This window comes from Gallinula chloropus, assembly GCF_964237585.1.
Source record: "Gallinula chloropus genome assembly, chromosome: 3".
NCBI lineage: Eukaryota > Metazoa > Chordata > Aves > Gruiformes > Rallidae > Gallinula > Gallinula chloropus.
In genome coordinates, this window is record NC_140087.1 from 10066018 (window position 1) to 10093976 (window position 27959).

General features: G+C 47.7%; 1 protein-coding gene across 5 annotated transcripts; it reads left to right on the forward strand.

The window, feature by feature from the left end:
• On the forward strand, positions 1-27959 carry TRAF3IP2 (TRAF3 interacting protein 2). 5 transcript variants are annotated; one of them, XM_084261817.1, is made up of 9 exons: positions 1-228; positions 9017-10099; positions 13235-13424; positions 15644-15819; positions 17188-17276; positions 19035-19103; positions 21349-21465; positions 22631-22705; positions 27369-27959. In XM_084261817.1, the coding sequence occupies exons 2-9, from the start codon at positions 9277-9279 to the stop codon at positions 27513-27515; spliced, it is 1686 nt and encodes a 561-aa protein (XP_084117943.1). In that variant the 5' UTR covers positions 1-228; positions 9017-9276; the 3' UTR covers positions 27516-27959. The 5 variants fall into 5 exon arrangements, 4 of the variants coding, with proteins under 4 accessions (XP_084117943.1, XP_084117944.1, XP_084117945.1 ...); XR_014617186.1 differs by lacking the exon at positions 27369-27959 and having other exon boundaries at positions 19035-19098; positions 22631-22706; XM_084261818.1 differs by lacking the exon at positions 21349-21465.

Genomic DNA, 27959 nt, shown 5'->3' on the forward strand with positions numbered 1-27959 from the left:
GGGTGTCGTAAAAAGAGGGAAAGGGGAAAAAAAAAAAAACAACAAACCAACAACCAACCAAACCAAACCAAACCCAACAACCAACCCTCGAACTAACCAACCCGCCCGCCCCGGCCGGCCGAGGGAGGAAGGAGAGCCGGGCGCGGCGGGAGAGCGGCGGGGGTGCAGGAGGCACGTCAGCCCTCCCTCTCCTCGGTCAGCTCGGCGTCAGCCTCCCTCGCCCGCAAGGTAAGAAGGGCCGGCCATGCCGCCGTGCTCCGTCCCTGTTTGTAATTAGCTGTTGACCCACTTCTGGCTCTCGGGAAAGGGGGGGGTGGAAGGGGGGGGGGAGGTGTGTGTGGGGGGGAAGTAGGGGGTTGTCCCTCAAAGTGCTGCCTCGCTCCCTTTCTCCCCCTTTCTGGTGTAATGATAGCCTGCGCGTCACAGATGGTTACAACATGTTCCAGCCGTTTCACTGCAGTTTGGTTGTTTGTTGTTTGTTTGTTGGTTGATTTTTTTGTTGGGGTTTGTTGGTTTTTTTTAATCAGGAGGGTTTAGGGGTAAACACTTGGGAGCGGACACGCCTGGTGTGGAAATGTTGGCCTGCCTGTTGACGTAGCTGCCTGGCAGTGCCTGGCAGCCAGGCCTGAGCTTGCTCCCGCCTGGCATTACTGCGCAAGTTCAAGGTGGTTCACTGGCTCTCTCCCTTCCCTTCTCCCTTCCTCTCTCCCTTCCCCTCTTCCTTTCTCTCTCCCACCCCTCTCTTCTGCTATTTTCTCCCTCTTCTCTCTCTCTCTCTCTGCCCTTGCCAACTGCCCCATGGCAGTGTAGGACAGGTCAGATGGACCTGGGGTGGGAGAGTTGGATTGTAAACCCCTTTTGCACCATCCTCCTCCTTGGCATTGGTATGGAAACAGTGGGAGCAAGCCAGTAGTATTTCTTTTTAATTAGGATAAAATCAGTTGTGTAAAACCCGCTCTAGTTTTCCACATTAACCGATTCTTTCAGGGTGCTGGTTTTGTAGGGCTAGCGTTGACTGGGCAATGGCAACGTTTGGGCTTACTGATCCTCGACCACAACCAGTGACCACCAGACCAAAAACTCCCATTTCCTTCAAGCCCCGGGGCCATTCAAGGCCTGGCCTGGCCTGGCCGTGTCTGTGCTGTCCCATGCAGGCAGGGATGCCCTGCCACCACCAGACAGGGCTGTGAGCCCTGCCATGGACAGTGCCAAAGACAGGGATGAGAGGGGCACAAGCAGCAGGGCTGGCACCCTGGCAAGTGCTTGCCAGTGCCACTGGCTGCTGGCAAGTGTCTGCCAGTTGTGCTGCTGCCTGTGATGCCACCAGCCTCTGAGGTCGGGCTTGCTTTTGCTGAGCACTGTCAGTGTCTTGAAGCATGCTGGGTTGTTGGGTTGGTTTTTTGTGTTGGTGTTTTTTTTTTTTTAACAGAGTTGGGTTTTCTTTTTGCCTTTCTAAGGCAGGAAACAAGGCATGTGCAATTATGGTGTTCGTGTCTGTCAGTGCCCTCCACCCCCAGCAGCAGCTTTTGAAGTTTAACAGAGGGTACGTGTCTGAAAGATATGTACATTTCTGCACGTTACATGAAAGCAAGTGAGCGAGGCTGTTCTCACGCCAGCTGAGGGAGATGCTGCAGGTCCCCCAGGCTTCCCCGTGCCTTCCCACCACCCACGCATCCCGCAACCCTCATGCTGCAGAATGGGGAGAGTGGTTAGGGATGAGGGATACATCAGCCCCGCGACGTGCTGGAGGTTCTCCCTTATTAGGAACCAAAAGCTCCAATGTGAAGCATGAAGCTATAGGAAAGCAGGCTGGGGAGATTTATGCCTCTCAGGGTGGTCCCCCGTGCCCCCCACCCCCATCCAGCTCTGCTCAGCTGGCCCCAATTTTGTGCCAGGATTTTTAGATGTCCCAGGGCTGTGGCATATCCCACTTTGGGTATTATTCAGTGGCTATGGGGGTCTTATCAGCGTCAGAAATGGGTGGGAAATAATCTCTGGGAAACAAACACATTTTTAAGGATACCTAAGATCATTGCAGACATTTTCATGTTTCACAACCATCAGAAAACTGGCATGGAATACTACCTATGTGTGAGATGCCTGCTTGGATCCTGCTTGAGCATGTTGCACTTCTAGTAGTTTCTTACTACTTATTTCCTATTACGTGTGTATTGATATCTGTGCTAAAGAGGCAAAACCCATCAGGCCTGCGCCAGCCTTTGCACCACGGATTGCCCAGCGAAACAACATTAGTGCTGTGAAAGGAAACATGATGTTTGCTGCACGGGGATGGTTAGGAGTATGTTCTCCTGTTCTCCTGGCTTGTGTAGACTTAACAACCCCATGCAGCGCTACAGGCTTGGGGGACACTGGCTAGACAGCTGTCAGGCGAAGAAGGACCTGGGGGTGTTGGTTGACTGCAGACTGAATATGAGACAGCAGTGTGCCCAGGTGGCCAGGAAGGCCAATGGCATCCTGGCTTGTATCAAAAACAGTGTGGCCAGTAAGTCTAGGGAGGTGATTGTGCCCTGTACTCCGCATTGGTGAGGCCACACCTCGAGTCCTGTGTCCAGTTCTAGGTTCCTCACCATAAGAAGGACATTGAGGTCCCTGAGCGAGTCCAGAGAAGGACAACCAGGCTGGTGAAGGAGCTGGAGAGCAAATCCAATGAGGAGTGGCTGAGGGAGCTGGGAATGTTTAGCCTGGAGAAGAGGAGGCTGAGGGGAGACCTTATCACCACCTACAACTACCTGACAGGAGGTGGGTGATGGTCTCTTCAGCCAGGTGACAGGAGATGGGACAAGGGGAAATGGCACGAAGCTGTACCAGGGCAAATTCAGATTAGATGACAGAAAAACATTTTTCACTGAAAGAGTTGTCAGGGCCTGGAACAGACTGCCCAGGGATGTGGTTGAGTCACCATCCCTGGATGTGTTTAAAAAAAAGGGTAGATGAGGTACTTAGGGATTTGGTTTAGCTTAGGACAAGAGTGGTTGGGCTTGATGATCTTAAAGGTCTTTTCCAACCTTGTGATTCTGTGACTTGCATGATGCGGCTGCAGAAAATACGTAAGAGCAACCCTGTAGTCAGTGTGGAAGAGAAATGTTGTTTTCATATTCTTTTTTTACTTTTTCCAGAAGTCGTAAAAATAAACATTACCTGCCCTAGAGGGCTTAAAATCTGAGCTAGGAATGTGACAAGTTGCCTTAGTCTTCGCTGTGGAGGGTACTCAAGGGACAGGGTAAGTGTCCGTGATGACAGCAGCCAAAATTCTTCATGGTGAAGTGTGAAACTCTGGAGCTTGGATTTCTCTGGCTGTGTTTATTTAGGTTATAGACCCAAAACAGTTCCCACATTTGCACTTGCTTCGTAAAAGGATTTGTCAGGGGGTTTTGGAGGAAAGCTGTGTCTAGTGTTTCTGTAGAGAAACTGCACTTAAGTTGAAGTGTGTTTAGGCACTTGGGCTTGACTGACCCTACAGCAACAGTGTTTGCTGCAGGTTCAACGTGTGCATCTTCACAGTACCTTGCAAATTCCACATCCACTTAGTCCCGTCCTGCAGATGGATATCGAGCAGCACCAAGGAGCTTAAAGGATTCGGCCAACAAAGTACACCAGAAATATTTGGAAAATGAAGGAATTCCTGTCCATCCCCACCCTTTGTGATCTCAGCTTTGCCTCAATCTCTACCTGTGCCACTTCAGAAACACCATGACTGGTGAATTAAAAACCTTTCCCTTGTGTGTTGTGCACTAAGGAAGGTGAGGTTTCTTTCTCATACTAGTGTTTTCTTTTTAACAATGTGGGCAGGTATAACTGATTAAAAGAGCTAAGATCTTCCTCTGGAAGTAACGAGGAGCGCAGCTATGCTCATGCTGCAGAGTCTCTCTCCTGCTTCTTCATGAGAGAAGTTTTCTAATCAAAAGCAGATCTGTGGATAGCGTGTGTGTTTTGGGACATCGCAGCCTGACAAGTCTTGGTGCTGGGAAACAGATGAAATACCTGATGGATTTCACAATCAGCCGCAAGAAAACTGCACAGATGAGCCCAGGCCCAACACCCTTCCTCTCCCTAGCCAGCCCCTTGCCTCCATCAGACATTTTTAAGGGGGATTTGCCCCTTGCTTCCAACTCAGGTGCTCAGGCCCATCTCTCCTGACCTGCAGAAGAATTTTTTTCCCCTTCATTTATGGCTGGTCGTGAGCAGAAGGGCTGGGCACGCCTCTCCTGGCTCCCTGGCAGGAGCAGTGGAAGAACCTCTCCAGGTGTGGGAAGCCTCACAAGGGAGCTGGGATGGGGTTTCTTCCCAGGAGCTTGGGTCACCATGCACCAACCCGGGAAGGTTATTTGCTGAATTAATGCACATTACAGAACTGGGTATATAAGCAGAGGAAGGAAGGAAAGGAGATGGGGTTTTAAGGAGTTCCCTTGATGTTTTTGAGAGCAGTCCAGGTCCCTTTAGGGAGGGCCTCTCCCCTTTATTACAAGCAGGAATATATGCAGCGGCTCCAGCTGATTATCCATAATCTCCTGCATACTCCTAGGTGCAGGGGGGATATTAAATTCTCGAAACTTTCTGGCAATGTCATGATCTGACTTGAAGCTGCAGCGTCTTTGGAAATGAGATTGGGCTCGATCTACACTCTCCAGCAGTCTCCATGCCAGAAAACGGATCAGGCTACAGGTTTCTGAGGGCATTTCAGTATGCTGAAGCATTCCTTCCCTTTAATTCTTCAACGCGGGAGACCTCAGCGAGTGGCTTTTTCTGTCCTGTGCGTATAAGTCTGCTTGCAGGGAAAGCAAACTAGGAAAGTCACAGGAAACCTAATGAGACTGCACAGCACAAAGCAACATAAAATACCAGGATGATGGGCTCAGCATTGGGTCTTTTTCCAAAAGACAGGCTCTTCAGCAGAGCAGAAACAACATCCTGAAGCACTGCTGTTGGAGGAAGATGCTTCTGAATCAGCGTGGGGATTTCTCTCGGGAATTCCCATCCACATGCCATTGCCAGCATTGCTCAAAAAGCCTTCAGCATGTCCTGGGGTTAATTTATCCTCAGGGCCAGCTCTACAAACAAAGCTCTGTTGTTGTAAGAGCTTCTCTTTCCAACCAGGGCTACTGAGGGAGGAGGAGGATGAAGTCACTTTTCCTCCTTAATGACATTTCAACATCAAAGCTCTCAGCCCCTCTGCACTTCCTACCTCAGCCCCATGGGAGCAGGGGCTGTGTGTGGGTATCGAAGCTCAGCTTTTGCTGCTCAGCTATTCTGCAGCAGGGTCTAAGCAAAATCATATTACACCAAACCAAAAACTCTAGAAGCTTTTGCAGGTAAAAACACAATCGATGGAACCAGGTCTCCCTTCTGTCTGACCAAATTATATTTACTCAGATATTTGGAGTAATTTTCATGTTTAGCTCATGTTACAGGAAGGAAATAAGGCTGTCACTTAAATATATAAGTTGATTTGAGAGATAAAGAGGCATTTATCCTTTCAGAGGGCTAAACTAATAGGACAGACATTTTTAAAGTATTCTGAGGTAAGCCATTGAAAGAGTTTGTTATCTGATCATTTGCAATGTGGTTTAATTAACTCATAATATAGAATCCTAGAATGCTTTGTGTTGGAAGGGACCTTAAAGAAAATCTAGTTGCAACCCCCTGCCAAGGGCAGGGACACCCTCCAAAAGACAGAGTAAACACACAAAATAAAAAACTGGAAGAAACCAGGCCTGAATTTTTTTCTTCACACATTGTACCTTTCATTAGGTTCTCACAGTCCGTGTAAGATCCGTTTCACAGATAGCCAGGTGGTAGCAGTGGAGCCAAAAGGAGGGGACCAGAATGTTTGGAGGTTGTAGCCGGTGAAGGAATTCAGTAACTTTTAAATCCCATCTGACACTGAATCCAAAACCTACTGCAGCCAACAGAGGGATTGTCATTTCCTTCACTGAGCATTGGACTGAGTTCTTGATTTCTCTGCAGAACTCTTCTTCTTGTCACGGTGCTCAGCTAAAGGCTATTGAATATAGAGGATCTGAATTCAATGTGTTTGCTGATATTTTGATGTGACTACTTCAGACACCATCAAAGTGTGAGGTGCTGCAAATTCGTTTCGGAAAAGCCATGTTTTGGTGTTGGCTGAGGATTGTATCTAATGGGAGGGATGCTCAGACAATGCATGTGGCTGAAGAGGTGGAGTTGTACCCTGGAACCCTGCTGCTGAGCTTGTGCTTTGTGAACAGCAAGGTGAATTTTGCACAAGGAACCAATGATCATAGAGTTCCAAACCCTCCCTGCCACTGGCAGGGCCACCAGCCTCCAGGCCTGGATATACACAAGGTTGCCCAGGGCCCCATCCAACCTGGCCTTGAACACCTCCAGGGACGGGGCATCCACCACCTCTCTGGGCAGCCTGTTCCAGCACCTCATCACTCTCTCTGTAAAGAACTTCTGCCTACTATCTAATCTAAACTTTCCCTTCTTTCGCTTTAGTCCATTCCCCCTTGTCCTGTCATTGTCTAACCTTTAAAAAGTTGATTCCCCTCCTGTTTGTATGTTCCCTTCAGGCACTGCAAAGCTGCAATGAGGTCCCCCCGCAGCCTTCTCTTCTCCAGGCTGAACAAGCCCAGCTCCCTCAGCCTCTCTTCGTAGGGCAGGTGCTCCAGCCCTCTAATCATCTTCATGGCCTCCTCTGAACCCTCTCCAACAGTTCTACATCTTTCTTGTATTGGGGGCCCCAGACCTGGACACAGGACTCCAGATGGGGCCTCACGAGGGCAGAGTAGAGAGGGACAATCACCTCCCTGACCCTGCTGGCCACCCCTCTCCTGATGGAAGTTTTCTGGAGATGCTCAGCCAGGGAAGTAAGAGTTTGCAGTACAATTTGTGCTGCTGCAGTGCACATCATTCAACTTACGAGCAAATGGATGGAGATATCCACAAGTCAAAGCACATCTGAGAGGGCACTCTGAGGCCAGATGAGACAGGGCTCAGGTTTGCAAAGCTGTTGAGATGAGCAAAAGGCTGATGCCTGGCAGGGAGTTTGACACCTGACCTTCACAGGAGCTTCTCTCAGTCTGGCAGGGCATCATCACTCGGGAGCTTTACACCCCGAATCTGACCGTGCCGTCCTTTTCCTGCCGAGTCACCACCTCAGGGCAGTCACCGTTTACACTCCCATCTGACCAGAGGCCCCAGGGGAAGGACGCTTTGCCACCGCCGCCGCGCAGGCCCGCGCAGCGCAAGTCCCTGGCGCAGGCCTGTGCTGCCTGTGAGAGCGTGAGGCTTTCCCTTTCCCCTCACATCACCGTGAGAGAGGCGTGACTCAGCGAGCAGGGCCAGCCTTAGCAATGTGGCGCAGGGGGACGGAGATGCCGGCCGCAGGGAGGGACGTGTGCTGGTGGTGAGTTGACCGGCAGGATTGCGAGCCTGGGTGCTTGTACGGGAAGGAACTGGTTTGGCACCAGCCCCAGTGCTCTCTGCTCTCATGCAGGGGGCTGCAGCTGTCAGAGCAGCAGCGGGTTCGCTGTGGTGGTGCAACTAATAGCTGCTCTGAGGACTTGCCTACATGGGAAAATTTACCAGCATAATTATCCCACTGTAATTATCCCAGGATAACTCTCCCTGTGGACATGCTTATTATAACATAGGATGTGTATGAATATATGGTAAATCTTCTGCATAGATGGGTTTTAAGTTACACAGAGGAGGAATATTTATGTTGCAGAGCAGCAGCAAAGCACATTTTTTATCCTACTTCCCAGCAGACATTACTCCCAGAATTTTCTATGCCAGAGGTACTTTCAGAGGGAAATACATGTTGTTTAATCTGATCAGCATGAACATGAAGCCTCACTCTTGCCCTACAGCATGAGGCATATATTTGCTTTCACAGAATCGCTATGGGGACCAGGGTAAAGATTGGGACACTGCCTTATACCTCTCTGTGATCTTGTTCAACTCTTTTCAGTACTGTGATCATATGAAAATGTTCTTCATTTGACTCTTCTGTTCAAGCTACTGTAACTGAAGTTGAGATAAATCCTTGGATCACTAGAAGCTCCTCAAACATGTTGTGATTTTGACTTTCCTTACCAGGCTTTCAAGCTGCTTGAGTGCTTAGTCCCTTTTTCTCTGGTAACTTTCCTACTTGGAAGTTTAGCTTGTCCACTGTGATGGAAAATGGCTGGGGAAGAGATGATCACCAGGCTTGTTTCTCTGTACTGCGCAGTAACAGATAAAATTTGCAGGGAGCAGGCTAATCTGCACCCTTGTATAAGAGGATGAAGATGGCTGCACCCCCAAAGCCCACTCAACATTCACCTGTCGCTGCCACTGACATTCTGAGCGGAGGTGGAGCAGAGGTGTCCATCATCAGGGGTTGCCTGGCTGGACCGAATTTACCAGCAGCACCCCCAAAAGGAAGTGACAAGTTTGATGTTTGAGACCAAGCCTGTGCCAAAGGAAAGGGGGGGGGGGGGGGAAATCCCCACCATAACTAACATCTCTAAATTGTCTTTCAGTTTTCAATAATTTGAAAGAACAACAGCCATACATTAGCACGCTGTGTGAAGAGGTTTGGTATAATAATCAGCAGCACTTGGAGACGAGCTTTGGAGTTGCAATTACTCAGCTAGGTGTGTGGTGAAGTTTAGATCTGAGGGATCAGTGTGAAGCAATTATTAGAAAGTCCAGGGTGAAATAATTGCAAGTGATTGAGTTCCGTGGAATATGCCTGAGCCAAACCTCCAGGCCTGAGCAGCCTGCTCTTTTGTTAAGTGCAGAAATTACCTCTGAGAGAGACAGTTTGTGTGCTTTCCCCCCCCCCCTCCAGTTTCAGCAAGAACAGTAAGTTCCAGAAATCCCATAAAAGCATCTGTTTTGTACAATAGGATTTCCAGAACTCTAACCGGCATTTCTTTTCTGGTCTCCAGATAGAGTTATTTTAGGATTATTGCTTGTGTGGAACTGTACCGTGTTCACAAGAGTCTTTTATTTTTTTCTTGTTTTCCAGTTTGCTGGAAAATCCTGGCCTTGGAGTGAGGCAGCTGACTCTCGTTTCCGGCACGACTACAAAACTTGGAAATGGCTTCTGTGTCAGGTTAGTGCAAATGACAACTCTGCTAGCTACACCCCACCTCACCCTCTGCTTTCTTGCTTTGCCAACATCCAGCCAAGCCTATTCTTGCTGTTTTCTGCTTGTCTTTTTAAAAACCATACAAATGTAAAGAATACATGCTGCTTTTCAGTATTCCAGCTCACAGGCATTGAGTCATGATCGACAACAGGCATTTGTCTGTACGGTTGTCCATCTACAGTGTTTCTTCTCCCACTTTTTCAGGCACTTTTGTGGGTCGAAGCATACCAGTCGAAGTGGATGAATCCATGCCGTGGTCCCCGTTTCCTGAACATGTCTTGGAAAAGGCTTTGCAGCCTTCTGGAGGGAATACAGAGAATGAGGAGTCCCAGAGACTGTGTGTTTCTCAGATGCCTCAGCCTGTGACCGATCCATCATGCCTCCGCAGGGCACCAGCATGTCATCAGTCGGCACCGTCCATGGAACTGGAGAGCAGCTTGTGGGCAAAATATACTCATCCTAATGGAGATGGACGCTTCTGTTCCCCTGGTGAATCAATAGCTGGAGTAGTTCCCTCCAAGATGCATCCTGTAGCTATGGACAAGCCAGGCGTGCAGCCAAGATCACAGCTTTCAGCTGACACCGGGCACAACTCCAGTAAATCAGAGCAGAGCTTGTCTGACGCTCACAAGGACTCGCTGGAGGAGAACAGCCAAGGGAGTTCATGGTCACAGCAGCCCTCAGGAAACAGACCCCCAGCAGAGCTGGGGACCGTGGACACAGGGTACAATTCCCAGTCACGAGACATCATGGGCATCAGGCACCTGGAGCCCCCCTTCCCGCTGGTATCCGTGCTGAACTCCCAGGACCTCCCAGGACCACTGATCTCCAGAGAGTTTTTTGGACCTGAGCACCAGCAGTGCCCTAATTGCCAGCACTTGCCTCATCCCAATGCCTCTTCGCAAGCCCACGGCTGCTTTGGGCACCGCTGCCCGGCAGAGCAGCACCCCCAGGGCCCATGTGAGTAGCACTGCTCACCCCACGGCGCCGGCTCCGGGTGTATCACAGCCATCATTCACCAAGCTGGTGTTTTCCTACTGTATTTAATGGCTGTGAGCAGCACACAGTTATTAACCTTTGTAGACATCTATTTGCAGTCCATTTCGTATTCTCAGTTTATGCAGCCAGGCTCTCTGATGCAGAACCTCTGAGCCAGATGAAAAGTTAAAGACCTCACAGTTACTCATCAAATGAAGGCTAATGATTTTGCCTAGAAACTAGCCTTTGTCAGTCACGCTGAGCATACACAGCCTTCTCCCTGCTGTTATTTCATATTCTAGTCATTTCCTTCCTCCTTGCATCAGTCATTCAGCAGCCTCCCATACCAACTTAATGCCTGTTGTTTTCGTGGATTTCCTCGCTCACACTCGGGTCCCCAAAGTTGAGAATTTCCTGCCAGAATCAGGATGGGAGTTTACCCTTGATCTCTGTAAATAGTATCTCCCAGCATTATGACCAAACTCACCCATGTGTTTTATTTCTGTGTGAAAAGAGCATGACATCCATCATCCCCCTGTTTTTTTTTTCCCCTGTTGTCAGCTGAAATGAAAGCTCATTACTTAAAATGGAGCCCTCTCAGCTGCTGGTGATTGTATCACCGAGCGCTGATGTGACTCCGTCAATATGGGTGTTTTGGCTCTTGGAGGCTATGATGCAGTTTACAGCCTGCTATTAATTAGTATTCCTTTACAGTCACTGAGATTTTTATCTGTTATGAAGTGAGCTTTGAACATTCGACACCAATATCATTGTTTTAATATAATTTATATTACATTAGACTCATGAGCCCCCGGCCCATTTTGGGCTGGCTTTGTAATAAAAAACTGTAGGCCTGTTCTGATAACCCTTTTTTTTGTTCCCTTTTTAACCTTCTGTTGACTCTGCAGCATTTATATTACATCTGGTGAAGGAGCTTTGTCATTCTAACAATGCTCTATAATTAGGTACAGGAAAGAGAGAGAGGGTATCAGAGCCTCTGTTTGCAGCGCCGATCTTGGGACTTTGTAAAGGGGAAGGGGCTACAGATGGACATTTATCAGCATCGACTGCTGAACATTTGCAAAACTCTGGTTTTCTTTTCGTACCTTCTCCTTTCAGTTCAGCTTTCAACAAACAAAGAGCTGGTTGCACAACACCCTTCACTATTTACCTCCATTTTTATCCTCTGCACATGGGCAAGGCGAGAAGTAGGACATTTACTGAATGAGGCCATTTTGTTTTAAAGCAGAAACTCTGAAAGGCTTTCTTTAGAAAAATCACTGCCGTTTTAACCATATCCAGAGGGCAAGAAGAATAAAATAAACTCAGATGGCTAGAGCAGATTTGGTCAGGACCAAGGAGCTGGCAACCCTGCTCCTGTTTCTCACATGCCCCATGCAGCGTAAATCTCCTCCTGACAGCTCCTTGCCTTTCAGATAATTGTTGGGCAGTGGCAACCCACAACAAAGCTCTGCAGTTTGTGTGTCGCAACACGCCTCTCCTGGGGAACAGCAATCGTGCCCCTAGGCTCTGAGCTGGCTCCGGACACCTGCTATTTGAGATACAACAGCAGAACTGCTTCTGAAGTCAAAGAAATCCTCACAGCAATGCCACGCGCCCAGGGCCCGCTGTTTGAGATAGGCATATGTGAGAGCTGTTGGTGTGTGTGCTCATGCACGCTTAGCCATGCTGGGCTTCTGAACAGCAGTGGCTGCATCCGTTAAAATACTGTAGCCCCAGGTAGATCCAAAGGAACCTAGTGAAACACTGGCCTAAAAACCTGTAAACCAAACTGAATCTCCCAGAGCCCTGCCAGCTTCCCTAGAGCTGGTCATGAGAATCCATGAGAAGACCATATTTACTTTCAGTTTTGTCCTTCCAGCCTCTCTCTCCCTGCCCTGTTGCAAACAGTTAAGAGGGAGAGCAGGAAAATCTCCTAAAATAATCTCAACAAATACAATGTTGTCGACTCACGATTTCATCAGGAATCTCTTTGCAGTTGTGGGGCTGGTTGGTTTATTCTTTGGTTGGTATTTTTTCAATATTGGCTCTTGAAATTGGACTAGTTCATCAAAGCTTTGGGATCTTTGGTGAGGTTTTTTTCCCCTCCCCTTTAAGGAAAAGTATAAATTAGTCCACATGGCTGCTAGAAAAAGGAAAAGCAGGACCCCAAAATAGCTAAAAAGGATTAAAAAAAAAAACAGTCGGGGTGGGGGAAAGAGGAGTGGCTGAGTACTGCAGCTTTCAGAGCCAGCTCATAACACCGTAATCATGCAGCGCTAATAAGCTCTGCCAGGCTGGACTTTGATCTGCACACAGCAGCTTGAAAGTGCACAGAGCTGCTGCCTAATGAAAACTGCAAGCAGAAAGACCCGGGGAGAGGAAAAAGTTTTCCCCGATTGGGAAACAAACAGCTCACGTTGCTTTCCTTTACAGTTTATCCCAACAGTTCCGCTCTACGGTGGTTATTAAACAGCATTACGTGTGCGTGGCCAGCAGCAGTAAGGTTTTTTCAGAATTACTTGGGAAAAGTTGTCACTTTGGGCTTCCCCTGCAGCCTCCTGGATGGGAACAGGAGCGGGAGCAAGGCCTTAAAAGGTCGCTTAGGCAGAAAATTCATACAGGGTGAAGTAACAAACCAAGAGATTATTTTTTTTCTCTTTTCATTTACAATAATCACAGTCTGTTTAGCCTTAGTGTTGCAAACTGATTTGTTCCAGGATTTTGCATCTGCTTTCATGAGAACGTTGGGATGATTCATTTTCAGAAGTTATTGCCAAAAAGAAATTAAAATTAAAGAAAAAACAACCCCAACAAAACCCAAAGAACACTGAAGCATTGGAAGTGCAGGGACAAAGCAGCCCTCAATGTTTAACTGTCAGTTGTCCCAACAGCCCAGGGCAGGGATCCGTATGCAAATGGAAAATAGGAACCTTCATACTGTAAAACATTCCTTAATCTGGCTTCTTTCAGACCAAGATACCTGCAAGTGCCTCCAAAGTGCTCAGTTTCCCGAGACGTGAAGGAGGACGTGCCTGGAAAGTATTAAACACGAACCAAGGCAAAAATGTATTGGCTGAAATGATAGTTGCTGCCTTTCTTCTCTCCCCCTCCCAGATGGCAGAGCGCCTTACCAACATTTCGCACATCCATCGCAACCACTTCCTCCTGTTCCTGGACCTTGCATAAGAGTTATCCGCCCAGCCCAGCAAGTCATCCCAAATTACACAAACCTTCATGCTCCCAAGGGCACAGGAGACCGACCACCCCAGAGGACCTGCTCCTCCCCTGGTCCCCCTCGATTCCAGTAAGTACCCCTCAGGGCAGGTGGGTTGTGTGTGGGGGGGGAAGCTCCTCTGATCTGATCCTGTGGGCTCTCAACCAGTCACTCTGAAGCCTGGTAACAACGTCAGCGTGCCCAGACTGCGGGGGTACATGCGGGACGCTGGGTAGTTTTCTTTAGTTGCTGTTTTACACCCAGCAGGGGCCTGACCTTACTGGAGAGAACTTCAAAGCCGGATACCTGATATGTTGTTGCAGCACACCCTTAAATGCACATGTTAAGGAAGATAAATGCTTGAAGGTTAAAGGGATGAGGGGTTGAAAAAATATCTCAGTTGAAACCTTAGAGCTCTCCTGCTCCAGAGCAAAGGTCAATCCGGTGTCTCACTGCAGTCTTCAGCTTTACGCAGCATGAGCCTGGGACGCCTCAATCATTGCCTTCCAGTGATTTCCTTCTTAACTCTTCTGTAGCTCAGAGAGAAAGGGAGAAGATCTCAGCCATTGCAGATGCATCTCTATGCTGCAGTTTGCAGCCTTCTGTATGATTTGTCGTGTTGTAATGAAGCCCCACATGCCTAGCACTTTCCATCCAGGGCTTTTTGATTGGCTTTCAAATATTAATTTACCAGGCCTTATATCTCCCTCGTTATAAGTATGTCATTAACAGATGGGAAATACTGTCCATGCATTGAAGCTTCAGGTATTAAGGACATCTGAAATCAGATCGGTTTTACTTAAGTGCCACAATACTTTCAGAGGTGCTGAACTTACAGGCATCTTGTGATTGAAAGTGTCCACTTAACGTGACATGGCCTTGGCAGGAAACTGGGAGAACGATGGGACAAAAGAGGGTGGATGGCTGCAATTATTGGGCTGCTCTGACCTGTAAAGAGTTAGGGGGGTGACAGAAAAGTGGCAGCAAGGTAAAGCAGTACCTGCAGCAGAGAGAATTGTACTGGAGTTTGTATGAAGATGTAAACATGTTGAGGAATGGCGGGTATCCTTTGCAGTAGTAACATTTCTAAGCAGACTCCAAATTTCTGGCATATTTGTTAGGTAAGGTGAAGCTTTGGGAAGAGCTGTAAATTAGCCACCAAGGAGTTGGCTGTGGCTATTGATGAGGGACGTGTTGCCTTGTTTTGGTTATTTTCTCCTGCCAAAAGAAACCCGGCGTACGCGGAGCCTGTCCTGTGGCTGCGTAGCTGCTGTTTGCATGCTGATTTCGGGAACGGCAGTTATATGCTGTTAATATTTGCCTATAGAGCATTTTGTAACAGAAAACATCTGTACCAAAATGAATAAACCCAATCTTAATGTGACAACAGAAAACATGCTGTGACCAGGCTGTCATCATTCATTTAAGGACGGCAAAGGGAAAAAAAGAGAGTGGGCTTGATTGACTAAACGTCACTGCTCTGTGGGGAAAGGCTCTCAGAGAAACCTAACGCCTGTCCAGTAGATTCAGCCCAGCAGACTCAAAGCACACCTCATGTAAACAGCTGTCTAGGCTCCCCTTCCTATTGACTTCAGCTCTGAAGGCAAACATTAGCAGGACAAGAACTGTTAAGCTTCCTAGAGTCATTCCTTTCTCTCTATTTGTTAGAGTGGAGATGTCAGGCAAGGTTATTGCAGGTCCAGAGCGCAGATACCTAACGTCAGAAATCCTCATTGGTCTGGTGTTGCTGGCCAAGAAATCAATACTGTTCCCTTCAGCAAACCTTTGAGTCTTGTCCAGCACTGGAGATCCTCCAAGCTGTGCCAGAGCTGAAGCTGGAAAGCCCTCTACCCCCACCTCACGCTGTGCCTTCTGTGCTGGACAGGTTGTCCCAAGAGCATCTGAGGTGGCATGAAACGCCCCTTAGATAATGGGAAGAGGTTACCTGAGTGCCACCCTGCTCCCGTATGTGCGTAAGAACATCCACAGCACCGCATTACTTCTCACTCAGAAATGACCTTTGCTTCTGCTAATTGCAAACTGAACAGCTGTCAGCTACAAGGTGCTTTTACTTCCTGTGGCTAACGTCGCTTCTGCAATAAACTGTGTCTTGTGGTAGACTGTCACGAAGGTATCTGTTCAAAAAATGCAGTAATAACTAAGTAGAAATGCTAAGCCAAGCATTTCTACATGAACTTTTCCTAGCTGATAGGCAGATAAAGATCTTAGTGTGTTATTAAAAGAAAGAAAAGTCTCAATTTTACCTGAAAAGAAATATTTTTTACATCGTCGCTTGCTTTTCTTTGTAGAAACCAGCTATACAACCAGCTACCTAATGGTCAGCTTCCCCCCAAGGCATGTGGCCTGGATGAAGCATGCTGTTGTCCTTCTGACAATTTTCCATCTCCAGCTGCTGTCCCAAGACCTCTCAGTAACCCTGCAGCCAGAGGAACGCTGAGAACCAGCAATTTGCCGGAGGAGTTGCGTAAGTGGTTAGCAAATTTGTTCTGTGCAAGATTTTACAGCACAGCCTGACAGCTTTAGGTGGGAAAGCTCCAGGGGAGAAAAGGCAGGGGGAAGGACATTAAGACACAAAGACAACAAGAAAAGAAAATACTGAGTGTCATCACATCTGTAGGGTGTGAGCATTCATGTTTGGTGGGGTGGAATTACCCCCTTGAATCCTGCAAACATAATTGTCATTAATTGCTTGTTATTTTGTTTACAAAAAGCAAATACTGTTTAGATTGGTTTCATGACTTCTTGCTAAACAGGATGTCCCTTTGAGGCAGGAGGCACTGGAGCTTACAGTAAAAGAGTAATAACAAAGAAAGCCCTGGGGGTAAAGTGTTTCTGCCTGTCCCAAACCAGGCAAAAATGTCAACTCTTGACCTCAGCTTCTCCCTGACCTGGTGAGTAGGGAGGTCTGTGGGCCAGGGGCTCATGGTGAGGGCTGAGGGTGGCACAGGCGCTGGCTGCCCCTGAAATGTTTTCACCTTCAACTCTTGGGGTTAAGTCATGCTTCAGAAAACTGGCTTCCTTGTTAATGCTACGCTGGCTAGCGGGTGAGACACGCCATTGCTCTCAGTCCTGCACATCTCTCCGGAGCTTTTGATTTTTCCCTTATCTTCCATTTTGTGCATCACCTTTCAAAACCAGTGAGTCTCACCTCTCTGGCCTGTGGGAGTGAGTTACGACACCAGACACCACTCTTGGGTAAACCCTACGTTACCGGTTAGCGTGTCCTAGCTACGGGAATTACTGGATAGGCTTGTGTCATTGCGGTACACGCAACAGCTGGATGAGATTACCCAGCTGGTTTACCCCAATTTATGGATCCGTAATTCTTTAATTAGTAAGAAAACTCCATGATGGTGAGGACAGCTGAAGACATTGCTGTCATCAGCCATCCATCGTGCCTGAGCTGGGGGTTAACACTGCCATAAGCTGATGCGGCATGGTGTGCGGAAGAGCTTCTCCGGCGATGAGATCTGGCAAAAAGCTGTGCTGGTTGCAGCCCGTGCTGGTGGCCCAGTGGTACCACATGTATGCCAAAGGACTGGGGGCAGCAGGGCACAGTGAGCAGCAGGGAGGTGTTACCCTCTTCAACTTCCACAGGGGCATTAAGGCAGCAGGGACTTCAATCTAAACCAAGGTTTCTGCATGGGGGGGTTGAGTTCAACCCCAAACCACTGTGTTACCCCACATTGGTTTTGTAAATAATCCGAAGGGTGAGCTGTAGGTGGGCAGAACCTATGGCATGGTGGAGAAGGAGGGTTGTGAAATTTAAAGTCTCCCCCTCCAAGTGGTGTATTTTAACGCATTGGATATTCATATGGACTCTCTCTCCTAGGCAAGGTCTTTATAACCTATTCGGTGGACACGGCGGTGGAGGTTATGAAATTTGTAAACTTCCTGCTTGTAAATGGATTTCAAACTGCTGTAAGTATTCCTTCTGGAGAAAATGCCTTGCAACCAGGGAAGAGAAGAGGAATATTTTAAAAAGCGGAGGCGATACGTGCTCCATTTAAATGTTTTTATGTTTCTTATTGCATTTTGTACATTAAAAAAGGTAAAAATAGATTGAACTAGCCTTGGCTTTACAAGTTTTAACTTACATCATTTGCCTTTTTGTTTTCTCACATTTTAACTGAATTTTATCTTTTGAAATATGTTTCAGTAGTGACTGGAAAATTCCATTTAGTGACATCAGATACCAGATGGGCAATAGTCTGAGGTTTTGTGAGCTATTCCATTAACATTGTCTCATATTTGAGCTGTAATACCAGTATTAAAAAAGGTCAATTTTCATGTTCATCCCATCCCAGCTTTTTATCTGCACTGCTATTACATTTCAGGTTCTTCAGGGTGTGAATACCTTTCTCCTAAAAAATGATCTAAAATCAGTGTGTTTCACACAACGAAACAGCCCCTCTCATGGTTTCATTTGCTTTGTTAGACTTTTAAAAGGGATTCTGAAATCACCAGCCTGAATAAAAACCTCTGTCCTACTGTCTAATCCCATAAACCATCCAGATTTTCCCTTAACTTCTCATGACTCTGCTTCATCATAACGGCCTTCTCTAAGGGAACCATCCACAGAGGCTCAGGGGTTCAGTGCTCATCCAAATCTCAATTCATATTACCTTATTTCAAGAGCACATGGTACCTGACCCCTCAGCCTTGGCTCTTTGGCTGCGGTTCAGGAAGGCGTTGAGGCAAGTGGCTGTCATTAAGCTGAACGAGGCTCAGCGGGGGGCTTTGCCCATGCTTAATTATTTCCACCAATCAAAGATTCTTTTCCAGAGGTTGCAACTGTACTTCCCTCCAGCAGTTTTGTGCTATGACTGGTTCATAAGGAAAGCTCTGGGCATCATGGAGGTACGGAGCAGAAGGCACCTTTGCTGGACAGGCAATTCTTGGAGCGTGCTGCAGAATAATATATATAGTAACGTGGCCCCAGAGCAGGGAAACAATGTGTTCTCTGCTTTCAGAAAGGGAAAACGAAAGCCTTGAGACCAGAACATGACTCTCCCATCAAAAAATTTGGAGAAGTTAATACTTATGCCATTGGTCACAGTCACTGATTGCCAGTTTCTGGGCTTAGTGACTGTGCAGGGAAGGGAGCAGTGCTGGTCATATTCAGTGCTATGAAGTCTTCCACCTCAGCTGTCGCTGAAGCCTGAGTTACTGTCTGACTTCCTACCACACACTCTGAAAACTGATTTCAGGGCAAAGCTAAAATTTGACACTGGGTGTATCCCCTTCCAGACGGTGGACATTTGCAGCTGTACAGATAAGGAAGGTGGGCCTGCTTGAGGTTTTCAGAGACACAAAAAAGCCATTTTGCAAAGGTTGAATGTCTAACACATGCTGTCAGCAGTTGTGTCTTGTTCCGATGAGCAAAAATGCCCAGGAGTTGGGAGCTGGCAGGGCATGGTGGACAAACGTCTGGCTGAGTGGGAGCCTAGAGGTGCTGCTGCCTGCAGCAGCCCCGATCCACCTGCCTGGAGTGCCCATCCAGCTCTGGCCTGCAGGGAAAGGGGAGAAGTTGTGCAGGCACAGAGACAGGGGAGTGTGATGTTTCTTTCCTAGGGTAATTCAGCGTGCGTGTTAGAAAAGAGCAGGTGCCTTTTCAGTGCCACCAAATGGGGAGGGCGGGCGAAAGGATGCTCACCACAGACTTCCCTTCTCTTGCAGATTGATATATTTGAGGACACGGTACGAGGTATTGACATCATTAAGTGGATGGAGCGCTACCTAGGTGATGTATGTAAAGGCAATTTAACCTTGTTCACAGCAGAGGTGACCTGAGGAAAATGGTTGAATTATTCTAATAGCAACAGGAGCAGAATCAGAATATAAGACCCCATTGTCATCTCCCCTGCCCTTACAGAAATGGCAGAGGCCTTGCAGCAGGAGCACAGGCATATCTCACTCGCTTCTGCATCTCATGATCCCACAGCTCTTTCTCAAAGAAATGAAGTGCTAATCCTGGCATTCCTGCCAAATTCCAGTGCCGGCTGTTACATTCATCCTGAAGCTGCCATTGGACAAGTTGTTTCTCCATCTTCTTTCTAAATAGTAGAGTTTAGCTATGCTTGTTTAAAGTGATAGCTGTATTTCATCCCAGGCTGCACAGTAGTGGCTCATATAAACCCCTCTTCTCACCTGTAGCTTTTACGTTGCCATCTGAAAGACAGAAGGGTTCTTCCTGACAAACCATCCTAGATGTAAACTGGCAATTGGTCTTCTGTTAGTCACATGATAGATTTGCTCTCATCACTTTGTAGGTATCTAATCAGTAAACCAGAGATTCACACTGGTGCCAGTACAATCCCCTGCAGCAGCAGCTTCCTCTGAAGTTCAAAGGAGCAGTGAGCGCACATCTCCTTTAGGATCAAGCCAGGCGGTCCTGTTTTACCAGCACAGTCAGACACAAATGTGATCCTATAGCCAGACAAGTGCCATCATGGGGTGTCTGATTTGTGCCTTGCTGGGTAGCCACCAGGCCTCTAAAATTCACTCTGAGCAGATCTCCATGGCTGGGGGACAGGATGACAAAGTGGTGGGCTCTCCCCAACCTCAGAAGGGAAGCTCAACCATCTGACACAGTACCACCCAGCTTTCCTAAAACCAGTGTGCTAGCTTAGGTGTGCTGCCACACAGACGTGTGTGTTGCTTTTTTCAGCACAAATTAGGCTTGGACTTACTGTTTGTAATGGTGGTACTGAAACTGGGAGCCAGGGTGGATTTGCTTTGGAATATCATTATCACTTAAAAGACAAACTGGCAGATGTCCCCCGGGACTCTTGCGCAGTCAGTGGGACAGACCAGTATGTGCAGAGAGCGATTCCCCGCCTCCACATGAGGATCCTGCTCTCCCTGCCTGCCCTGGAAGTGGGGGTTTCCTCTGCTGGCTGCAGAGGCAGTTTCCAACTTCAGAACCTCTCCATGTGTGAGGGAGAAGGGACTGCTCGGACACAGGCGGGGGATGTGTGCAACTGGGCATGTCTCTGCAAACCCTCAACATCTGTAAGTGCTTACAAGCCTGTCAGGCACCAGCAAAAGCAATTCTGGAGTATGTTAAGTCGGTGTAAAGGATAATGGCTCCTTTCCATATTTGACCCTGTGGAGGGGCAAATGCCCTTGATACTGCACAGAAGAAAAGAGTTAATTAGGTGCCAGGCTGACTGTGAGCCACAGACTTGGAAGCCTTATGCAGCCTGATGTGGTGGGGATAAAAGACAGGCCCTAGGTAACACACAAGCAGGAGGCTTTCATCTCCTGAGCCTCTTCCCTGGCCTGCCATTAAGGAGAGGCATTTCCCAGAAATGAAGGATGGTCCCTCTGTGGAAACCTGAGCTCAGTGGGGGGCTGGGATTAAGCAGGTCACCAGCAGGGATCCAGGCTGTCTTGGGAAGGTGAGGAGCATTGTCTTCGGCCCACTGCTGTGAGGTAGCCCTAAACCTGCCCAGGCTGTCTGCAGAAGCCCACCTCTCTGCACAGCTACCTCTCTGCTCACCTCGCTGCTAAGGACAGCAAGACAAGTTGTCATTTCAGTTGCCAAGAGCCCTAGATGGAGCTTCCGTAGACAACTGCCTGTAGTGGGTTTATGTCAGGAAAGCCATAGATGGTTAAATAGATGCACTTCTGCATAAGCTGTTGGAAAACATTTAGGTCTGAATTTGAAGATAAAACTTTTCTGTGTATCATACATAGATACTCTGCACTGGTAAAAAGTAGCTTTTTATTGCAAGGGATTCCGACTGCAGCCTGGTAGCTGCTAATACATCTCTTGACATTTAGATTTTCTATATTATGAGATCTCGAGAAATAATGAGGAGGACGAGTGCTCGAGCTCTCCTGCATTTCCTGCCAGAATGAATGAGATCCTCTCCTGTTTGCCAAGAACATAAAGATCACTTAAAACAGCAACTGGCAGATTTCCGATCTGCCTCTACCAAACACGCCGCGTTTCCCAGTTTCATGAAAGTGCTTTTCTCCCTAACAGAAGACAGTGATGATAATCATAGCAATCAGTCCAAAATACAAACAGGATGTGGAAGGGGCTGAATCCCAGCTGGACAGGGATGAACACGGCTTACATACTAAATACATCCACAGGATGGTAAGCAAGGACATGCATTTGCTGTTTTACAAAGGCTCTGTCTCTTCTTCTCAAAAGACAAATCTGTCTCCAAATGGCAGGTTCTTTGCTTTGTTTTCCCTAATCCCCATAGTTAAACACCCCCCTTTGGAATTCATTAATCCTCCCTCTCATCAGCTCCGTATGCTCATTAACATCTGCTAAGAGGTTCAAGGAAGAAAAATCCTATTAAACATGCTCATCTTATTTCTCCATATTCTTTATTGATGGATTTTTTTTGCCCCTCCTTCACCTCCTTCAGCCCTTGTTGCCCTGTCATAAAGCCCTGAGCACAATCTTACCTAGCAGTGCCTGACCTTCCTCTCTATAACCAGCCCCTCTTGCTTCACCCATCCTGTAACAGGTCTCTTTTTGGGCAGCAGTAAAGCTTACTGCAAGGTGGAATTGCAAAGTGAATGGCAGAGCTGCTAAGGGGGGCTCCTGGGGGGCGCAGTGTGGCAGGGGACCATCGGGGATCACAGACAGCCATCCCTGTAGTCACTGCATGGACATTCAGCCCAGAAGAGCCCACAGAGCTAGGAAACTCATCCTTTCTCCCCGAGTTTGCAGTTTGCTGCCTTTCTCACCCAATAACCCATCTGATTCCCCAGCTGGATCCTGCAGTCACGTTTCTCAGAAGCTGTTGCCAACAGATGAGCTCTCAGCAGCACTTTTCTGTCCTTACCCCAACCCCCCTGAGATGCCTGAGTCCAGGGGACGGGCTGTGTCTGAGCTCAGACATGGAGCTGGGAACAGGGAACAAGCTGGGCCCTGGTTTGGACACAGGGCTGCCCCCTCCCACTGAAATCTTTCACCCTGTTGGAGACTGAACAGGTCAAATCAAGCTTTATCAGTTCTAGATGGGTTTCCTGGGATTGCAGCTGCATCTAAACCCACAATTATTTCAGGCCACAGAACTCAGTGCTTAAGAAACACTGTCAGGTCTTTCCTCTGTCCTTTCTGTGACGGTGACAAATCGGGTTCAGTGGCCAAACAAAGCGACACCGAGCCCACCAGCGACAGATCAGGTCACTTAACAGAAGAGCAGTTTCAGGAAGCAACAAATGTTGTTGCACGTAGGATTCAGATGCACCAAAGCAAAACGAACGTGTCATTAGAATTAATCCGGCAATTTGTTCTATTCCAGATGCAGATCGAGTTTATACAGCAAGGAAGCATGAACTTCAGATTCATCCCCGTGCTTTTTCCAAATGCCAAAAAGGTAACACCCCCCCAGCCCCCCCCCATGCTTGTCGCATCATTAAGCACACGTTCATGTGATCACAGTGCACCAGATGTGATCTCAAAACCCCAGACCCTCAGTTCCTTGGTTCTCAATATCCCACCGGTAATATTCCGTGGCTCCATTTTACATGAGAGGTTTATAGCTTTATGTACATACAAATAAAAAACATTTCATCCCCAATATAAGTCAGTGCATAAATGTATTTCTGATGATGAATGTACAGCTAAAACTCAAACTGTCTTGGGCATTGAAAGAATGTAAATGGAGAGAGACAATCTATCTGGCAAGCATGCCTTTTATATTAACCCTTTTATAATTTTGTCCAGATGTGATGCCGATGAGTGAGATGGGAGAGATTTATGGCTGATGTGAAGTGAGGATCAGGAAGAGGGTGGGTTGAGAATATAAAAATAAAGAGGATAATAAATATTAAAGTACTAGGTCATTCCTTGAACTTTGATGGGCCCATCAAAGGCAAACAGTAAGATTTTTTTAGGACTTGCAATTTCATCTGCCTTCCTTATTGGTTTTGAAGGTTCATTTGAGAATAAGAAGTAAGTAATGCAACAGATTCCCGTCTCTTCTTTCTTGCTCTGAGAGAATCTCTTGGATTTTTCACAAGGCCAGAGAAGTTTAGTGGCTTCATTCTTCTCCAAACGTAGAACGGATGTATTGTGTTTGTGTTCACTTCTCCTGGCTACATGCTGCATGGACTCTTGGGTAGCTGTCGTGTTACCCCTAGGTACAGCTCCCATGTAAAAATTCTTTGCACTTCTTTGGGTGCCCAAATTTTGGGTCAGAATTTAAGCAATGTTCTCAGTAAGCACAGGGCTGGGAAGTCCCACCACACTTGAAGATTTTGGTGTAATGAAGTGCTTGGTTTAGGCACCAGTGTCATATAAGCTCAGAAATTTGAAAATGTGTCCACGAGTTTGTAAAACACGTGAGGTCCTTTGGAATGGACAGCACCTCTGTCTGGTGTTTCGTGTCCTTCGGCTCCCTTCCTGGCTGATCTCAGCCTGGTGCTTGCTTGTGAGAAGCTGGGAGGCGGCACTGGTGGGAATTGATCAGATCCAGCGGCAGGTCAGACTTTCCAGTCTGTCCTTGTGGGTTGCCCTGAGGGGGAAGAGCAGGACTGCTCCTGGCCTTGGCCCCTCCAGTGCCAGCTGTGCGCACGGGCCAGACAGCCTGCAGCCACCCGGCACCATAAGGGCTGCGGAGAGGAGCGGCCCAGCAGGCTCAGTAGCTGCCTTTGGGCTGTGAGGCAGACACAAGGACAATAAACTCAGTTAATTCTGGCTGAGCTTTATGCATCAGAACACTATTTAGCATATAGCAGTGGTCCTCAGACAGTGATCTATAAGGAATTCCCAGGGTTGGTTTATTCAGCTGCTCCTATCAAAGCATCGGGCTCCAGGCTGCCTTCCTGCCCATCCCCTCTGGTCTGCATTACCCTTTGTTTTCTGAGAGGTGCCTTTCTCATCTGAATTTTGGTGATCAGCATGTTCTAGTGCCGTGAAGCTTTGCACACTCTCTCTCTCTCTCCACACATTTCTTTGGTACATCACCCACCTTCATCTAAAGTAGTTAATGATAATGTAACTGAGGGTGTTACGGGTGGAAGGAGAGCACCAGAGCCTGAACAAGTTGCAGTAATGAAGTCTGTGGGCAGTCAGGGTAGGTGAGGTATCTGAAAAGTGCCATGTATATGTACAATTGGATGATGTCAGCAGGCAAATTACTTTCATTTTGTCTTTTTTTATACTGTCCTTTATGTGTTCAAGTACCACTGTAGCTGGCAGTGGAAAAGCACAGGGGAGCAAGCTTTGGAAGGTCTCATTTGGGGAGTTCATCTCATAGGAAGCCCATCATAAGTACTGCTAGCATATGAAAGTTAGTCAACCACCAATGGGCAGGGATCTGTGTGATCCAACGAGTGTTCATTTGGAAATTAAATAATGAGAGGAAAAGCACAACATGCAGTTAAGGTGGAACTGGCATTTCCAGCTTCCCATCCTAGACTGCTAAAGGAAACCTGGGCCTTGCTGGTTGAAGGCTTGCATCAAGTCCACAGAAACATGTCCTCCTGGTCAAGGTCACCCAATGACCAAAGCATTAGGTTGTGATTGCCCCATGCTGGAGACTCCTCTGGCAGAGGGAAGCAACTGGAGGAGAGGGGTGAGGTGAGTGGGGCTGATGTCAGGCAATAGGGAGCCCATCCAGGCTCTGCAGGCACAGACCTGAACACACTGCCTGGACTCTGCACTAATATGCTCCATCCTCATCCTACCAATTTGATCGTCAGAGTTATCAAATACTCTCTCTGTGGCAGCGGGAGAATTTCCTCTCTGCTTACAGATACACAGCTAAATTTAAAAGATTAAAAGGGCTGTTTATTCCCATTACTCCCACCCACAATGGCAGCCAGCACCACGTGGCAAAGGAAAGCCCCATTCTGGCATTCCCTGCTCTCCTCCTGCACCAAAACAGCGGCCATAGTTACCCCTACACACCTCCCTCAAGGTAACGTTGCTGCCAGAGTGGATCAGCATGCAGGTGCTTTTCACACCAAGTTCCTGATGGAGGATATTAAATGAAATTGGCTGCAGGAGCAGTTCTGGAAGAAAGGCACAGAGCCCATCTCTGGGTGGATAATGCCTCTCTCGTTACATCCCCACTCCCTGGTTTCTTACCTACTGTACGTTTCTCACAGTAATTTCCATCTTTTCAAGCTTAACTAATGATTTCCCAGGTGGACAGACCTCTATCAAATGCTTTGCTGAAGCCCAAAATGACTAGATCTACTGCACTTTCTTCCCCACAAAAATGTAGTCTCTTATCAAAGACAGAGAGAGGGCTCGTTCTGTAAACCCATGCTGTACCTTACCACGTTTCCTTCGACAGCTCAACAAGATTTAGTAAAAAAACCAAATTTTAGGTAATAACAAGCATGCACACATCATTATCTTTCTCCCATTAACATTTGAATCCCCTGGCCAAACAGCTTTGTCAAAGGAGTTAAGTTCCCAAGGATTAAAAGCCATTCCTACGCAAAATCAGACCTGAGGGAAGCAAGGAATCTTCATGCTCCTACCAAAGCAAATGCTGTGGGACCAACCCTCGCTGGGTAGTGGGGTGTCCACCTTGAAGAGCAGTATTTTTAACCTCCTCTTTAGGGAGACCATTTGCCAAAGCCTCTGCCTTCTCTGCCACTGGAGAAAGCGGGAAGCCAGGCGTGAGATACCTCTGCCACTCACCAAGCCGCTCATTCAGAAGCCTGTGTGGGATGGGTCTGATGGGTCTGTAGGCACCTGGGTCACTCACCTCCCCCTTTAGACGTAAATCCTGTAGATCTAACAAAGCCGTCACACCAATTAACACAAATTGCTCCCTAAGCAGTGGCAGTGACGATGCCTGGTTCCGGCTGCTGTACAGCCCCAGGAAAGGACAGCCAGTCTGAGAAGCACAAGGCTTGGGAATGAAAGCTTTGGATTGCAGCTAGGCTGTTTGCTGGCAGGCAGGACATGTGCTGCTCATGCCAGGGCATCCCCTGGCGAGACACCAGAGCCATGGTGTGTGCCAACAGCTTTTTGCTCTGTTGTGGAGCCGTCTCCACTGGCTTGACAGGGACTGTGCTGTTCCTAACAGGGGCCACCTTGGGAAGATAGTGTCCTGCTAAATAGGAGGTCCAGTGCTGGATGTCTTGACTGCTCATGTTGCTTACCCCCTGTCTCACTTTAGCTGTGTTCTGGTATGTCCAATGACACCTCTCTAAAAAGAAATTTTCATCTCCACAGTGGCCATGAGCTGGTTTTGGTCAAGAATCTTTTCATTGTATTAAATAATTAAATAAAGATATTCATTCCTCTTTTAATTAGTGGAATGAATGTAGCCCTTCAGCCCTACACATCCAGGTTGTCCTACAGACAACCTTCCAAGGCTGTGGTGATGCAGGAACATGAGGTCTGGGCAGGCTCCTCTGCATCAACCCTCTGTCACTGCCCAGGGCCATGGTGGTCCCATCTTCATTATGTTGATGGGCATTAACCAACCCCTCTGAAATGCTGCATCTCCCCCAGACTGGGGGTGGTGGAAGGTTGACCATGAATGATCTGGAGCCTCTCCTCCAGCTCAGCATCAGCCTCAGCCTTCAGCTTAGGAGGTGGCCAGGAGACACCATGCTTGGTGATGGAAGGTGCAAGGGGAGGGAGGAGAAGGCTACCAGGTGCTCCCGTGGTCCTGCACCTTCCCTACTGATTCTCTTCTCAAGGCTGAACACACAGTGTGGATCCTGGGAGGGGCACCGAAACGCCTCCCTTTTCTCAGTGTTTATTTTCACCAGCCTGTAGATGCCTGTCACTGAGCTCAGAATCCCTTCGAAACACAGTGAAATTAGCCAACATGATGGCAGAAAAGAAAGAGAGACAGGCAAGCTGTGAGATCACACCGAGTTCATTTACTTAGGAACCCAAATACAATTTTGAAGCCAAATTAAAATTTCTTGTTGTTACGGGAAGTGCTGAGAACAGACAAAACGCAATCTTGCTTGGCAGGCTCCAGTGGAATCTGCAAGGCTCTGGGACAGATTCAGCAGGATTTATGGGACTTCTCTCTGGTTTTTTCTCTCCTTGTTTTCCAGGAGCACGTGCCTACCTGGCTGCAGAACACTCACATTTATAACTGGCCAAAGAACAAGAAGAACATCCTTCTGCGGTTGCTGAGGGAGGAGGAGTACGTTGCTCCTCCGATAGGCCCTTTACCAACACTCCAGGTTGTGCCGTTATGAACATTCCTCCTTACAGTGCGCCACGAGCAGTTGTTAAAGGGTTGTTCTTGGCAGGGAGCCAGCGCTCTTCCAGATGGCTCTTTTTGATGACAGAAGACACTCTTTCTGCTACAGGAATTGGTTGTCTTGGGTAACTCAGGCTCGGCTTGTTCTCTACCATGTTAAACATCTCTTTCAGAGGCTGATGGGGCAGAACTCTTCTCCCTCGGTTTTTAAAGGAGCTGCAAACGGAAAGGAAGCCGGGTTTCACTTTAACATCTGTTCTTAGCATGTTCCTTTATTAGTCAATAGAGCAAACAAACACCAGAAATAACATTGCAGTCAGTGTAAAACAAAAACGACGTCCTCCCTTTCGCTCAGGGTTCCTTTAAAGACGTTCCTGCCTTGTATAGCATTACGGAACAGTTGATTTGTATATACACTATTAAAGATATCTGTACAGCA

Coding starts and splice junctions, on each gene's coding strand:
- TRAF3IP2 (XM_084261817.1), top strand. CDS start 9,277: ATGATCGACAACAGGCATTTGTCTGTACGGTTGTCCATCTACAGTGTT. Junction 10,100..13,234: donor GCAGCACCCCCAGGGCCCAT/GTGAGTAGCACT, acceptor TCCCCCTCCCAG/ATGGCAGAGCGCCTTACCAA. Junction 15,820..17,187: donor CAATTTGCCGGAGGAGTTGC/GTAAGTGGTTAG, acceptor TCTCTCTCCTAG/GCAAGGTCTTTATAACCTAT.